Source organism: Sinocyclocheilus grahami, unplaced genomic scaffold, assembly GCF_001515645.1.
Source record: "Sinocyclocheilus grahami isolate Dianchi unplaced genomic scaffold, SAMN03320097.WGS_v1.1 scaffold90.1, whole genome shotgun sequence".
In the NCBI taxonomy this organism is placed as follows: Eukaryota; Metazoa; Chordata; class Actinopteri; order Cypriniformes; family Cyprinidae; genus Sinocyclocheilus; species Sinocyclocheilus grahami.
The window spans coordinates 1,194,701-1,211,020 of record NW_015505269.1 but is presented as its reverse complement, the minus strand read 5'-3'; the positions used below and the strand labels follow the sequence as shown (position 1 = coordinate 1,211,020).

The following is a 16,320-nucleotide window of genomic DNA, read 5'->3' as shown; positions in this document are numbered from 1 at the left end:
AAACATATATATATATATATATATATATATATATATATATATATATATATATATATTGTGTTCTGTAACACTTATATTAAGATAACTTCAAAAACCTTTCAAACATGAGAACACAAAACAAGAAACAAGTCAAATGTTTCCTTTTTTTTAATGTATTCATTTTTTAGATATGTTCACTCTGTATTATAGTTGTTGCTTTCTTGTTTGTTTGTTTATCTCACATCAAACTAAAACCATAAACATCTTTAGAAACATTAGAAATAAAATAAACTTTTATGAATAATGTGTGTATATATATATATATATATATATATACACACACACACAGCTACTTCCCAAGACAACATTTCTCATTTAGTTTATCTTGATGAAACTAAAACTGAAAAAATAATGAAAACACATAACAAGCACATGTCAAACATATAGACATATACAAAAATTATTTCAAAAAATGACACAAACAAACTTTAACCACAATTTTAAACTAAAAGTAAAAATGAATTCAAAATATTAATACAAATTAACAGTATCTCACATTTTCTGAACTGCTAAATAATATTCTTTATTTTTTGTACTGTATTTAACTAAATACAATAAAACAAAAAATGATTGTCAATGTATGACGAAAGAATCATTTCACGCTTTCCTTTCTTCTGTTGTGTTCCTGTAGAGAAGTTAGTTCTTGGTGGCAGTAAACGGGCTGCCAAGAAGTGGGACCAGGAATGGGACAGCTGTGTTCTCCCTCTTGTGGAGGATGACATGCCCTCATACCTTCTCTACAGGTTGGATACCACCAACAACCAGGGTTATGAGTGGATCTTTCTGGCCTGGTCTCCGGATCACTCTCCAGTGAGTTTGTTTGCATGCTGTCACATCTTCTTTCAGCTTGTACGAGGCCAAAGGACATCATGAGATGACAGTGCTCAGTGCATTTTAATCCATACACTCCATATATAGTATCCCTGGTTTAAAGCTCTTTAAAAATATCGGGTTGCCAGTTAAGCCTGTCCATATCAAAACAGGCTATAATAAGAGGTTTTTGTACTACTATGTGGATATGATCATCAAGGATATTGTACCATTGTTATAACAAACGAATGTATCTTAAGTGAGTGGATCTTAACTTTGGAGATCCCCTTGTAATGTGATCTTTTACCAAACGATAAATTATCAGGTAAGCTCATATAATGGAGACTTTGTTCATTCAAGCAAAAGAGTTTGACATGAATCTACTTCCACAGTATTATTTGAAAGGCGGGGCATAGAGGAGAAACAATAATGTACAGTATGTGGAAAATAATGTTTTTTTAACCTTAAACCGCATAAATGCATTGCATTACACCAAATACACAAAATAATGTTCTTTTTAGCAACGTCATATGACCCCTTTAAGCATTTGGAGTCATGTGCATTACTTGTGGATTATTGTGATGTTTTTATCAGCTGTTTTGACTCTCATTCTGACGGCAACCATTCCCTGCAGGGGATCCATTGGTGAGCAAATAATGTAATGCCAAATCCGTTCCAATTATCTAATCAAGAAATAAACTCATCTTGGATGGCCTGAGGGAGAGAGAGTAAATTTTCTGAAAACTTATTTTGAATTTTTTTTTTTTTAAACATCCAGATCCAGAAACTTATTTTGAAACAACTTTTCCTTTCAGGTTCGACAAAAGATGTTGTATGCTGCTACGAGGGCCACGCTGAAGAAAGAGTTTGGTGGTGGCCACATTAAAGAAGAGATTTTTGGCACAGTGAAGGTATGACATATATCATCTGCCATTCTTTAAATCAAACCTTCACATGCATGGATGGCAGCCACTAATGCATCTCTTTCTGCTCAGGACGATGTCTCTCTAAATGGCTATAAAAAGTACCTCAGCTCCCAGGCGGCGCCTCTACCTTTGACTGCAGCAGAGGAGGAACTGAGGCAAATCAAACTCAATGAGGTAATCCTGACATCAACATAAACACAGCATGGGTGTACACCTTAGTCAGGCTCTGCTGAGGTTTTATTAAAATGGGGCAAAAACCACATCAGTCCAACAGTTCATATCAGGCCTTTTGTATTTAGTAACTTCATAAGCTGAACAAAAAGACTGTTTCTTTACATTACGCACAACATTATCTCAAAACAAAACGATGGGTCCTTGCTCTTTAGAAGCCATTTTTGCATTGTGAACTAAAGCACACAATGTTGTTTGCTGAGCAGTAGTAGTATAAAAACTATAAAGGATGACCCAAATCACCATGTGTATGGAAGAGTCTTTGCAAAAACATAAATGTAATGTAATATTTAGCATCAAACATACACTGACTAAAAATAGAGAAGCTCAGTACCATGCCCTCTCTCATTTAAACCAGCTCCTGGAACCGATTGCAAAGGATGCTGCTGGCAACGCATACAAACCTCCCCTCATACCATAAAAGGATATGCTCTGACTCTTAAACGCTTCGTTGGCTGTTTCAAAATGACAGGCAGCGTAAATGAACCAGTCAAAAGGCTCTCTGAACTCCCCCCAGAGCTGCAGCAGCTGTGGGAGGAAGATAATGCTACACTAATCTACATGTATGAGAGGAAAGCAGCTTTGTGGTGTTTTATTTTTATTAATTTGTTGAAAGAGAGATTTTATTGAGTAGATGGGTGGATGAAATGCTGGTCCCAATCCTGGATGAAAGGAGGCAGAGAGGCAAAGCAGGAGGTTCATTCAGTGGGTGCAGCACAGAATGTAATTTTTATTATAAGTGTACCATTCAAATGTTTAAGGTTGGGAAGATTTTTTTTTATGTTTTGAAAGAAGTCTCTTCTGCTCACTGCTCAAAAATAAAAATAGAGTAATATTGTTATATATTATTACCATTTAAAAGAATTTTCTATTTTAATATATTTTAAAATGTGATTTATTCCTGTGATGGTAAAGCTGAATTATATATATTTATTTATTTTTTAAATAATGTAAGTCTAGTATGCACCCTTACTGAATAAAAGGATTAATTTCCTAAAAAAAAATGTTCTATTTAATTATATTACTATTAATATAAATGAAACAATACATTCAGAATAATTCATATATAATTATACCGACACATCCCTATAATTTAACCTTGGTTATTTTGACATTTTATGCTGCAATAAATTATATTAAAGCAGTAAAAATGCTTTAAGCTTATTTTGGTGAGTCAAGTTGCTTATTGTTTGGATTAGATTTGGCAACAGTAGTGACATGCTAATTTATCAAAGGTCATAGACCTAGTTAAACTTAAACAAAACATTCTCAAATCTCAACATACAGTGTAACAACGCTGCTTTATAAACTACAGCATGAATTGCAGAAGAATCATTTAACAACCGTTGTGGCTGCTTTAGTGATTACAGGCCAGTGCATACACATTGTTAAAGGCTTATTTGTGTGTTTTCAGTTGCAGACAGACATCCATGTTGACACAAAGCAGCAGACTCTTCAGGGAGTGGCGTTCCCTATGCAGAGAGAAGCTATTCAGGCTCTGGAGCAGTTCAGGGAGAAAAGGATTAACTATGTTCAATTGGTACTTCAGGCCTTTTCCCCCTCCACCACTCCCAGCAGCTCTGTACAATAGCATCTTATGCCTTCTTTTCATCATTATCATCCTGTATATTGCATTCAAAGAAAACAGCTGAAATGCATAATGGTACTGTATGTTTACTGTTAGAAGGCAGACTGGTTGGGTTGACACCTACCCACAAAACCACCAATATGAGATGGGAATACATGTTGTAGAACTGAGTAATTATTCAAATACACTAATTAAGCCCATCCTATTAACAGGAAATAGATTTTCCTAAAGAATCCATCAAGTTGTCCAGCACGGCTCCCACAGAGCTGAAAGATTTGCCTAAAAGGATCCCAAATGATGCAGCTAGGTATCACTTTTTCCTCTACAAACACTCGCATGAAGGAGACTACCTTGAGTCCACAGGTAAGAGTGACATATCTTATGTTCATTCAATTTAAAAATACGTTATGAATACAGAATAATGTGTGTATATGTATTATGCAATTATTGAATACATTAGTAATTATTAAAATAAAAATAGGGCTTTTGAACTGTTTGTTGGATTTATTATTATTTTGTTTTATTTTATTACCTTCGTTTGTTATATATGTTTGCTTTTTTTGGATAATGTCTGTTAATAGTTATTGATTATACAAGTAAGGTGGTCTGTTAGAACAAATGTATCTGATTTATGTTCCAGCTTATTCCTAAAAATATAAGAACAAAAAAATGTTTTTGGAAATTAGGACTATTGAACTGTTCATGAAAATTAAAATTTATAAAAGTATATTTTCAAAATTACCATTTTTATTTTTCTTACATTTAAAGGTGTATTAAATAAAATTATGAATTCTGTATTGAGGACATCTAGTTATCATCTGATTACTTTTAAGGTGGAAGTGTTCAAATTTTAAAATCTAATGGCAGGTAATATTGTTGGCCATGTTTTGTCCTGTATGACAATAGTTTCAAAAGTGCTTAATGCATTTTCAAACCGTTTTATTGCTTTTTTTTGTGTGTGTGTTCGTGTTTTCAGTGTTCATCTACTCTATGCCTGGTTATAAATGCAGCATCAAAGAGAGAATGCTGTATTCAAGCTGCAAGAACCCTCTCATAGACACAGTGGAGAAAAACATGGGCATTGAAATTGCAAAAAAGGTATTACATGTTATATATGCTTGCCTATATAACCCTTTTCACTGTGGTATTAAATGCAGCATACAACATTCTGTTAAATTCTTGGAAGCAAGTGCCATTTTAAGGTTATCAGACCATTTACAATAATGTTAATGTTAGTTTTCACCTTGGATTCTTCCTTTCAGCTGGAAATTGAAAATGGTGATGAACTAACCAGTGACTTCCTGTACGAAGAGGTTCATCCCAAGCAGCATGCGCACAAGCAAGCTTTTGCCAAACCCAAGGGGCCAACCGGGAAGAGGGGGGGCCGTAGAATTACACGGGCGCCAAGGGACGGCGGCGATGATGATTAAACCTCTTCCTGTTCTGAATCTGACAGTGGTACATTCCACTTAGTCTAATGAATCCCGTCCTCAAAGCGAATTCCCATTTTTACCTTGACTCATGTAGACCACAGCCCTATAGACTGATCTATGCACAAAGTAAAACACTTAGCCTCTGAAATTACATTTTGTAGCTTGCAATATGATACGCTATGTCGAAGAACACAGATTGAGGTAGACGAGAATGTGTTTTACTAAGCTTCACTTGCATTCAAGGATGCCGTCTGTGATGTTCCTGGTAATAGTTTTAACACTATTACGCTGTTTACTTGCATATTAGCCAAGATTATGATATAGAGTGCAATACTGTTGAAATAGACACTCCATTTAGTGCTCGTTGTCCAGAAATAAGATATTGATTTGAAGATCATTTTTGAGAAAAAGAGATGGTTTCCCATAAACAGATATCTAGTCAAGGTATAAATTGCACTTTCAGTGGTAGCTTTCCAGCTTTCCATTTTAGCTTGGGAGTAACTTGAATATTTGTCCAGGAAAATGGCTGTGGAGATTAGGCATGATTTATGTTTGGAAAACAAGCCCGGAAAGTTAAATAGTCCACAGTCCACAGGAAGGTCAGAAGTTCAGATCTGTTTTATGAGGCCATACGCATTATTAATTAACTTTCTGATTGATTAGGTTGAAATTTTTCTTAAAGAGTGACTACATAAATTATCAGTATTCTGACAGCCACTGAAGCTTGTAGCAATAGGGTAGGGATTATTTCAATGAAGGATTTGCCAAGAATATTGTGCTGAAAATGTTCCAATACCTTTTTTAATGTTTTAATTGTTAAAAATTGGTCTTGTCATTTTTTTTTTAAATGTAGGATTGTTTAATTATAGGGATATTAGAATAGATAATAGAATCCGTCATAACACAAATATGAAAAAGTGATGCTTCTCTGCATCTTAGATATTTTTCACGTTATTCTAGTGAAGACTAAACCCGCAGAGATACTATTTTTCTAAGCCTGTACAGCTGTTTGTCCAGATGATGTTGTTGTCTAACATCTAGAAAGTGAGAGTCCATGGTTTCAGGGGTTTAGGGCCATCCTGTCTGCCTGAACGAATGTTTTACATGTCATCTATTGACCAGCCTCCATTTCATGCCATTTGCAACCACACTAATGTATAAGTGCTTGGAGTTAAGTTCACTCAGCATCTCGCTAGGGATGCTTTGGAAGCACTCATAGGGGAAGGGACTGTAAGTTCCAGAACCTCTGGGACGATCCATCTACTGATTCACAACAAGGCAAACCACTATTAACATGTCTCCTATGTAAGGGTATTATGAAGTCTGGAAAGGAATCATCGAGTCTTAAATGTCTTTTTCTATGCATTGTATAAGATAGAGGAATAGAGGAGAAAGAAAAATAAAAATATTTGAAAATTCTTTCTACAGGTTCTGTATTTCTCACAATTAAACATCAAACATAACAAGAAAAAAAATCTATATATACACGTGTGTGTGTATATATTATATATATATATATATATATATATATATATACACACACACACACTGGGTAGATTTTCATATTGTAGTCCATTACCTGACAAATTACATGACAAAACATGTTAGTAACGTCATGCATTACATTACACATTTAAGGTAATATAATCAGAAAATTTTTAATTACTTTTAGATTATTTCTGACCAAACTTGTTTATAACTTTTATTTAAATAGGATAATCTTCTACTATATTGATTAAAAAAAATGCAAAGAGTGCATTCCGTTCGTTGTAATTAACAACATGAAGTGCATGAAACATTACATTACATCAAATAAGAAATAATGTGAATTTGTGCATTTTAATGTGTTCGAAAGACAAAAGCCTGCCAAAGACGCAGTAATAAATGGTTAAACCTACTGAGTGTTAATTTGAATAAAAATGAATGTGTTCATCAGCAATGTTGAAAACGCTTGAAATGATTTTTGTAAATCCAGTGATGAAATGCTGTGTAGCCACCTGACTAATGATGACTGATCTCAGTGTGAATGTCTACAAAACTGGAAGACTTATATACTCTGTGTGTATATAAGTGGTAGGCTATTTTAGAAAGTAAAAGGTGAAACCGAGGAATTGGGGAGAATCAATAAATTATGAATAATGCATTGTTATTGTGTGAATAATAATCAATAAAATATGTACACACACACACACACACACACACACACAGACCCCTTACCATTTAATGGTTTGTTCTCATTACGACTTAATATGGCAACATGCCTTACACATTTTGTATAAAATCAGCAACTTTAGGTTGAACAAGTACTGAATCTATTTTTGAATCCTTGCAAAACAAGAATACGCTATTGCACGGTCTTTGCGCTTCTGTGCCTTTAAGAGCGGAACCATGTGCTGCGGAAGAAGGGAATTGACAACAATAACACGCAGGTGAGTGTAAGCACCATTTTCGAATATTTATATTTTGCTTGCTTTGTATTATGACGCAACAGTGTTAAACGAACCAGCTTTGTAATGGTGATTCAGTTCTTCTGTAATCATTTTAATGTTAACACGATAAATTATTCTTTACATTTCATTATTTTACATTATATAATCTATACAAGTTAATAAATCACTAAAATAATAATGAAATGATTGAGTGACTTAATCGCTAAGTGTATTTTCGTTTAGGGCTTCAGAATGGAGAGGGACTCTCTCTCCTGCTTCATATCAGACCATGAAGGTTTCCATGGGACCATAAAAAACTCACCCCAAGACTCTGTGGTTATTGAGATAGACATCAATGGACAACTTGTTAACAGTCCTAATGTTCAAGAAGAACTTACAAAAAGACCTCCTCAACCAAGGCAAGCTATTAAAAGGGATGATAAATTAAAACAATCTAAACCAGATGACACTGACATTTTAAATCAGGATTGCTTTGATCTGAATGTAATCCTGGGTCCAACATGTGAACAAAGAGTTGGAGCATTTCACCAACAAAATAAGAGTAAGAGCTGGCGAGCAAGAAAAGGTGGAACTGTCACTGGGTACTTATCCTGATAAACACCAGAGATCAGTTGTCCACAAAGCAGTAAGATACAACTTCCCCTTTCTCCAGACTGTGACCAACCAATCAGAGATTCGGGTCAGAGAGGACCCAGACTTCAAGGAGCTTGCTAGTTTAGCCTCTGAAGGAGAAGCTGAGGAGTTCTTCCGGTTCAGTGATGCAAAAGTACCTGGTTCTGCATTCACCTTCCTGCCCGATGATAGCAAGGAGCACCGAACTTCAGTTCACCATTTTGTTAGCAGGTGGTTTGCAAAGCTTGTGGAAACCAAGAGCTTCACCGACCAGAAGAAGACTTTCATTACAGTGAGACTAAGAGAGAGAAGCAAACAACCCAAGAAGAGAACAACAGCAGAATGTCAAGAGGAGGAAGAGAAGGTGACACTATACACAGGTGAGCAGAGAAGAGAAGACCTTTCATGTCGTCATGTAAAGCTGAGTATCTCTGGAAACCTGCCTAAAATGCAAGTCTTTTTTCCCTCTCAGCTATCACACTGATGAAAGAGAACTTGGAGACTTTGGAGGCCATCAGCTATATGGCTGCAGTACTTGGAGTGCTTCCGTCTGATTTGACCTATGCAGGAATTAAAGACAAGCGAGCTATCACCTACCAGGCCATGGTGGTGAAAAAGGTCTCTCCAGAGCGGTAAACAGACCATTAGTCAATTAGTCCAATATCTGATGTTTTTTCCCCAATGTTTATTTTTTTCTCCTTTCTCAATTAAATTAGTTGTAAGAGGAAATGTAAATTTTTGTTGGCTATGTTCTACTCTACAGGAGTTTGAATCTGGGGTATGGGGATACCCAGGGGGGCCACAAGGGGGTGCTAGGGTTTCTGCAAAAAATCTGAACGAAAAAAGCAAACTTTTAGGGCTGTCAAAGTTCATGTTAACTTCAGATAATGAAACATTGTGATTTTAATATTCACATTCAGCAGATTTGATAACATTAACCATTTCATTCTGATTTTTTAGAACTGACCATAAATCAGGAAATTAATTGCAAATATTTTATTCTTTCCTACCCCAAAAGCGCTGTATGTAATTTTTTGACGGCACTGAAACATAAAAACACCATAGCACATTTGCAAATATTCAGGAAACATGCTAAGTTCACATACTTGTTTCTTCAAAAAACATTGCTACAGCCAGTTATCATACTTTGAAAATGTGCATTCCATGTCGGGATATTGGTCTGTGTGATTCCGCCCACTTATGATTCCCCCAATTTATATTTCAATAGCCTGGGTTGCCAGTTTGCAGAAAACACAGGGTACTGCAGCCATTGAAGAGAGCAAAAGAACTGCATACTGCACCTTTAATTACAAGGAAAAAATTAGAAAAAAAGTATCTATTTTAAAATTAAATGCACTGTATATGAAAGTGGAGAGCGAAAAATAAAAAGAATCAATGCTGGCTTTAACTTTGGAGTCATCCATTATCTTTCGCATTAAGGAATTTGGCTCCTGTAATTAGCACAATTAATGAACTGATTTTTTAAATTGCAATGCTTACCATATCTACTAGCTAAATAAATAAATATATTTAACATTAATATGAAATATTATTAATAAAAGTAATATATTTTTCATTTTCTATTTTAGTACACCTACAGTATAAATGCTGTTTAGTACATACCAAAGTATGTAAACATTTTTGGTCTTTATAATATGGAATGGGGTTCTTGTCATTAAAAGGTTTAAAAATGCCTGGTTTCCTTGACTCAATTTGTAGATACATATAACAATTCTATTGGCAGGTTGCTGGACAAAGTCTCAGAGTTTGAGAGGAGGGGAATGCAGCTCTCTCAGGTCCGTCCTGTTTCTGAGCCCCTTAACCTCGGCAGACTCCAGGGAAATCACTAGGATCTTGTCATCAGAGACCTGAAGCCTCATGGGAAAAGTCAACTTGCAGAGCTGCAACATCTTGTAAAAGAGGCAGTGGAAAATGTGAAGGTAAATATATGTTCACCAGTATTTAATTAATAAATGGCATAGACACACGCTGCAACAAAAATAGATATATATGTTTTTGTTTTTATAGAACAAAGGCTTTGTAAATGATTACGGTCCCCAACAGTTTGGAAGTGGATCATGTGTCCAAGCAGACCAAGTAGGGCTTGCGCTCTTAAAGGAGAAAATGGTACCAGTTTAAGTCATTCATTTCCATTTAATGCCTATATGTGGTGCACCGGCTTAAAACACTGTGTATTTTGAGCAGGAGGCTTCTGTTAAGCTGTTCTTCACTCCAGAGGATGGTGATGATCTCCAGAACAAGGCAAAATGTAATTTTCTTCTCACTGGTGTGTGCTGGGATTTCTCTTGATAGTGAAGTTTGTGATAGTTCATCAAAACATTTGAATTAGGTCATCATTTGCCGATCCTTCATGCCGTTCCAAACCCATTTGACTTTCTTTCTTTGCATACAGCTCCTGTGCATCCAAGAACAACTAACAGTCTCCGTGTATCTCTCTCTTCAGGGAATGCCAAGGAGAGCTTGGCCCTCATGCCAGCTTACAAAGCCAGAGAGCATCTTATGCTCCATGCACTTCACCGATACGGCAGAGGACAGGAGGGTTGCATACGTGGCTGGCTCGGTTTACCCCACAGTATGAGGGTCTTCTACCTCCACTCTTACTGTAGCAGAGTGTGGAACGAAGCGGCCAAATACCGGCTCCAGACACTGGGCTTTAAGCCTGTCCAGGGAGATCTGGTTTGGTCTCGATCTGAAAAGAGACTTAAAGACTCCACAGTGGAACTGAACACTCCACAGGTTAGGAAATTGGTTTAGTTAAAGCTGTGGAGAAAGAAAAAAAAAGTGATGGACTGTATGTAGGTAACTATATATATGTATGTACACACATTATATATTAGATAAGCTAATTGATGGCAATAAAAATATGTAAAATGTTACACACACAATTTTTTAAATAAAATATATTATTTTATACAATTAAATAATAAACATATATGTATTATTTTATATATTATAAAAATACTTTAATTGTAGTCATTTCAGTTGTAATTTTTTTTTAAATACTTACATATTTATGATTGAAAACTACTATATAGAGTACATACCCATCTATATACTTATCTGTTTGAAAATCTCAATGTTATGTATACTGTATATATATATATATATATATATCAGTAAGATTTTTAATGTTTTTTAATGGAGTCTCTTGTGCTCATCCAGGCTGTATTTATTTTATCCTAAATCCAGGAAAAAACTGTAATATTGAGATATTATTTCAATTTCAAATATTGGTTTTCTGTTTTAATATACTTTAAAATATTATTTATTGTTGTGATCAAAGCAGAATTTTCAGCATCATTACTCCAGTCTTCAGTGTCACGTGATCCTTCAGAAATCAGTCTAATATGCTGATTTATTATCAGTGTTGGAAACAGTTGTGCTGCTTCATGGTTTTTTTTTTGGAAACTGATACTTTTTTCTGGATTCTTTTATGAATAAAAAGTTAAAAAGAACAACATTTATTTAAAATTAAAATCTTTTCTAACAATATGAGTCTTTACTAGCACTTTTTATCCATAACACATCCTTGCTGAATAAAAGTATTCATTACTTTCAAAAAAAAGAAAGAAAGAAATGTACTGACTCCAAACTTTTAAATGGTAGTGTATATTGTAACAAGATTTCCATTTTGAATAAATGCTGTTTTTTTATTTTATATTCATAAAATAATCCTGAAAAGTATCACATGTTCCAAAAAACAAAAACAAGCACAACTGTTTCCAATATTGATAATAAATCAGCATATTAGAATGATTTCTGAAGGATCATGTGACACTGAAGTAATGATGCTGAAAATTCAGCTTTGCATCACAGGAATAAATAATATAATAAAGTATATTAAAATAGAAACTGTTATTTTAAATTGCAATAATATTTCACAAAATAACAGGGTTTTTCTCTGTATTTTTTATCAAATAAATACAGCCTTGATGAGCACAAGAAAAATCTTACTGATCCCAAACTTTTGGGATTTTATATATATAATTTATAGACATTTGTAGTAATTGCTTTATTTCTGTGTTGTAGGTTCATGTTGTGACCTCTGGAGGAAAAGGATGACGTTTTTTCATTAGACCAGGTACTATGTTCAAATGTCTTCTTTTTTTCTGACTCTGTCTACTCTGCTAACCCTGACCCATCAATCCCTTATAATGTTTCTTCTGAGTTTCTTCTAGGTAATTCTTCTGATGCCAGGAAATAGTGTCAAGTACCCAGAAAACTTGCTGGGCCAGTGGTATCAAGACCGATTGGCTCAGGATGGCTTGGGGGTCATCCCGTTTCAGAGTGACTTCCCTTAAACTCAACATCCCGGGATGTTATCGCCCGCTGCTCGCAAAGCCACAGAACATCACGTACAGCTTGCAGACCTCAGAGAAGCCGCGGGGGCAGTCAGACCAGACTTGTGTGCCCAGTCTATCAATAACCGTTGACCTGGATGCATCCTGCTATGCTACTGTGTGTCTCGGCGAGATTATGAAGTGTAATCTCTCATAGTTTATTTAATGACAGTGATTAAAAATGCTTACAGACTAAATAATATTGATATTTCGTAACATCAAATATGAGGGGCTGTTTTGTGCCTAGTTATGTAAGTGATTACCAGGAGTTCCTGTCATAAAGCATCTGTGCCTTCACTTATGGGAAAAGAAGAGGATCTTCTGTGCCAGTGTCATTGATGAGGAACTCTGGATGAGTCTTGACGTTGTACATGCAAAGATTTAATAAAAAATCTTCCTGACAAGTCTGATTGTTTGGTTGCGTGTTTCAGTATGTGAATATTTCAGCTTAATGCATTTAAACATGATTTCTGTATCTCACCTGTAAAATCTCATGACAAACAAAGTTCTGGGTGTCTGTCTGTGGTCCTGATGTGAGGCTATATCTCAGAATGAGTTCATCAAGCTGAGATGAGTATTGATGAAGCCTGTGGATAATGACTGACATGCTCATCTAGAAGTGATACTGTAGATCTCTGCACTAGTTTTCTGTACATGAAAAAAGAGGCTGTGAATTCTTTCTAACATTATTAGGCCATTAATGTTACCACAAATGAGCTCCCCATTATCTGTGGCTCAGGAAATTAAGCACTGCATTTTTATCAGAGTTGTGAGATTAAATCCCACTATCACTTAATTTGAATTTTTGTCACCATATCTAGCAAAACACCATGAAACAACAACAAAAACCCCAAAAGCAAGTAACTGCAACTCAGAGGATAACTGTTTGACTTTCATTTGTGAACGTCCTTGTTTAAATACAATAAAATGTAACTACAATAACTGTCCAGGCTCAGGAGATAAAGTGATGCGTTAGGATTGTGAAGACCGAGTTCAAATCCTGCTTTTGCTTATATGTTAAAGCTCATTTATTACATTATATTATACATAACAAATTGAAACCCTGTTAATTTGTCATACTCAGTAGTTCAGATAATAGAACGTTGAGTTTTAGTCTTGGAGTCCTGAGTTCAAAGCCCAATCTCACTTTTGTAATTAATTTAATGCTTTAACTAAGCTAAACTAAGCTAAGCTTAAAAACTAAAGCTTACATCACAAATTGGCTGATTGCTTACCTATTGTATGTAAAATATTGGTGCAAACCTGACAATTGTTAATATTTGTCATCATATAAAACAGCTCTCTTAACAAAACCTGTCCAAAACACCCAAACAATTTATCAGACTCTATGGCTCAGTTGATATTTTAATCTTGGGAGTCCCGAGTTCAAATCCCACTCTCACGTTTGTAATTAAGCACTTTAACTAAACTAAAATTAGCTAATCTTAAAAACTAACGCTTACATCACAAATTGGCTGACTGCTTACCTATTGTATGTAAAATCTTGGTTCAAATCCTATAATTGCTAATGATTCTCATCGCATAAAACAGCTTTCTTAACAAAAACCTGTCCAAAACACCCAAGCAATTTATAAAAATAATTGCTTGCCTATTGTATGTAAAATCTTGTTTCAAATCCTATAATTGCTAATGATTATCATCATATGAAACAGCTTTCTTAAAATCTGTCCAAGACACCCAAGCAGTTTGTCAGACTCAGTGGCTCAGGCGATCACGCATTGGGCTTTAATCTTGAAATCCTGAGTTATAATCCCGCTTTTGCAATTAATTTAATGCTTTAACTCAGGTAAAACAGTAAATAACCCTTAAAAACTAAAGCCACCATCACAAATTGGCTAATTGTTTGCCTATGTAAAATACTGTTTCAAATCCTATAATTGCTAATCTTTATCATCACATAAAACAGCTCTCTTAACAAAACCTGTCCAAAACACTTATGAAAACTGTTAGACTCAGTGGCTCAGTTGATAGAGCTTTGTGTTTTAATCATGGAGCCCTGAGTTTAAATCCCACTCTATTTTTTTTTTTTTGGTAATTGGGCTGAGACTGTAAACAATCCTTAAATAAAACTAAAGCCAACATCACAAATTGGCTCATTGCTTCCTTGTTATATAAAAAATCTTGGTTTAAATCCCATAATTTCTAATCATTTCCTCATATAAAACAGGGCTCTTACAAAACCCATCCGAACACCAAAAAAAAAAAAAAAAGTCAGACTCAGTGGCTCAAGTGGTAGAGTATTGTGTTTTTATGTAAGAGTCCTGAGTTCAAATCTCACAATTGCATATGTTAGATTTTAGTCATTAACTTGAACAAAGGTTTCTAAATGGCCATGTTTCTTGTGGAGACCACAATGGGGTAATGGTTAAACGCTTGTAATTTGAGATATAATTATTAGGTTTATTTTTAATTATTAATTTATTAGGCTTTTCATTCTTTTAAGCAAAGCTCTCAGTAAAACCTTGTCTAAAGCACTCCACAGACACAATGGCTCAGGTGAAAAAGTGTTGTATTTTCATCTGGGACATCTGACTTCAGATCCCACAGTTGCATACTTTAAATTGCTGTCATTAAATGAAATGAATCTCTCTAAATGGATAAGCTCATGGCGAAAGCCGCAGAGGTTAAACACAAGTTATTTGAGCTAAGACTGTGATTGAAACGTGGTTTCAAAACCCACAGCAGCATTGTTTTTCTTCACATAATACAAAGCACTCAATAAAACTCCACCCAAAACATTTTCCAAACCAACCGGCTCAGTGGCTCAGTTGATAAAATGTTGGACTTTAATCTTAGAGACCTGAGTTCAAATCCCACTATTGCTTATGTTAAATTACTGTCATTAAATTCTACAATGCGCCTCAAACGACAAGTCTCAGTGTGAAAGCCACGATGGCACTAGTGGCTGAACACACATTGGTTGCGGATAAGGTTACAGTAGAGACTTGGGCTCAAATCCCACCTCGGTGTGCAGGGAGCACACTAAAGAAATAAAGCTGTGGCGACAGCAAAGAACCTGGGGTGGCACACCAAGCAAAAGGGTGTGGTGGCAAAAGTGAATACCTGAGGCTCACAGTGAGCACTCGGGGGTTGTGAAACAGACTGGCTACACAGACTAACTGGCCAAGATACCTGGGGTGGAAAGACAGATGAGAAACACTGGCTAAGACACCTGGGGTGGAAAGACTGATGAGAAACACTGGCTAAGATACCTGGGGTGGAAGACAGATGAGAAACACGGACTAACTGTGACATACCTGGGGTGGTAACAGCTCAGAGCTGAGGTGGACCTAGGGGAGGAAGAACAAGAAAAATATATATTTTTTTTAAAAATAGACCTTTTTTTTGCAAAAATTCCCAACACAAATCAAACCAGCAGCAGAGGAAGGACTTGAACCCTGGTCTTCTATGTCAGGTTCAACTACCATGACTTGAACACTGACCACTAGCCCATCAGCACTCACACTAACTACTGTTCTTTTGTATTATTTGAGGAAAAAGCAAATGCACACATTTTGAAAAAAAATAATAATAATAATAAATAAAAATAATGAAAAAATAAACATTAAAGAAAGAATCAGAATCTAAAATTGTACAATTAAAAAATTCATTAATGTCAATTTAAGGAAAACCCAAATGCACACATGAATGAATGAATACCAGAATATAAAAGTATCTAAAAAACGGTCTCTTAAGTATTTACTACTCTCTAACACACATTCATCTGTTCCTTAAGCTTTATTTTCCCTCACTAACAAAGGGAATATAACAGTGGCAAGCAGTAACTTCTTTAACTGGATTCTAAATTATCAGCAAAAAACAAATAAGAACCATGGCATGTGTCAATTT

At 35.3% G+C, this 16,320-nt stretch overlaps 1 protein-coding gene and 1 pseudogene across 2 annotated transcripts in view; both read left to right on the top strand.

The window, feature by feature from the left end:
- LOC107587151 (twinfilin-1-like) overlaps positions 1–6,412 on the top strand; it is a 12,858-nt gene extending 6,446 nt beyond the window's left edge. Inside the window, exons 1-7 of one of the 2 annotated variants that reach the window (XM_016274816.1) lie at positions 676–849; positions 1,665–1,760; positions 1,845–1,949; positions 3,421–3,546; positions 3,807–3,957; positions 4,571–4,692; positions 4,857–6,412. In XM_016274816.1, coding sequence (XP_016130302.1) covers positions 760–849; positions 1,665–1,760; positions 1,845–1,949; positions 3,421–3,546; positions 3,807–3,957; positions 4,571–4,692; positions 4,857–5,024 — 858 coding nt within the window. In that variant the 5' untranslated portion in view covers positions 676–759 and the 3' untranslated portion in view covers positions 5,025–6,412. Of the gene's footprint in view, positions 1–675; positions 850–1,664; positions 1,761–1,844; positions 1,950–3,420; positions 3,547–3,806; positions 3,958–4,570; positions 4,693–4,856 lie in introns of those variants that run through there. The other variant, XM_016274815.1, reaches the window with a different exon arrangement.
- Positions 6,413–7,449: 1,037 nt separating this feature from the next.
- Positions 7,450–12,625, top strand: LOC107587150 (pseudouridylate synthase 7 homolog-like protein; annotated as a pseudogene).
- The last annotated feature ends 3,695 nt before the right edge of the window (positions 12,626–16,320 follow it).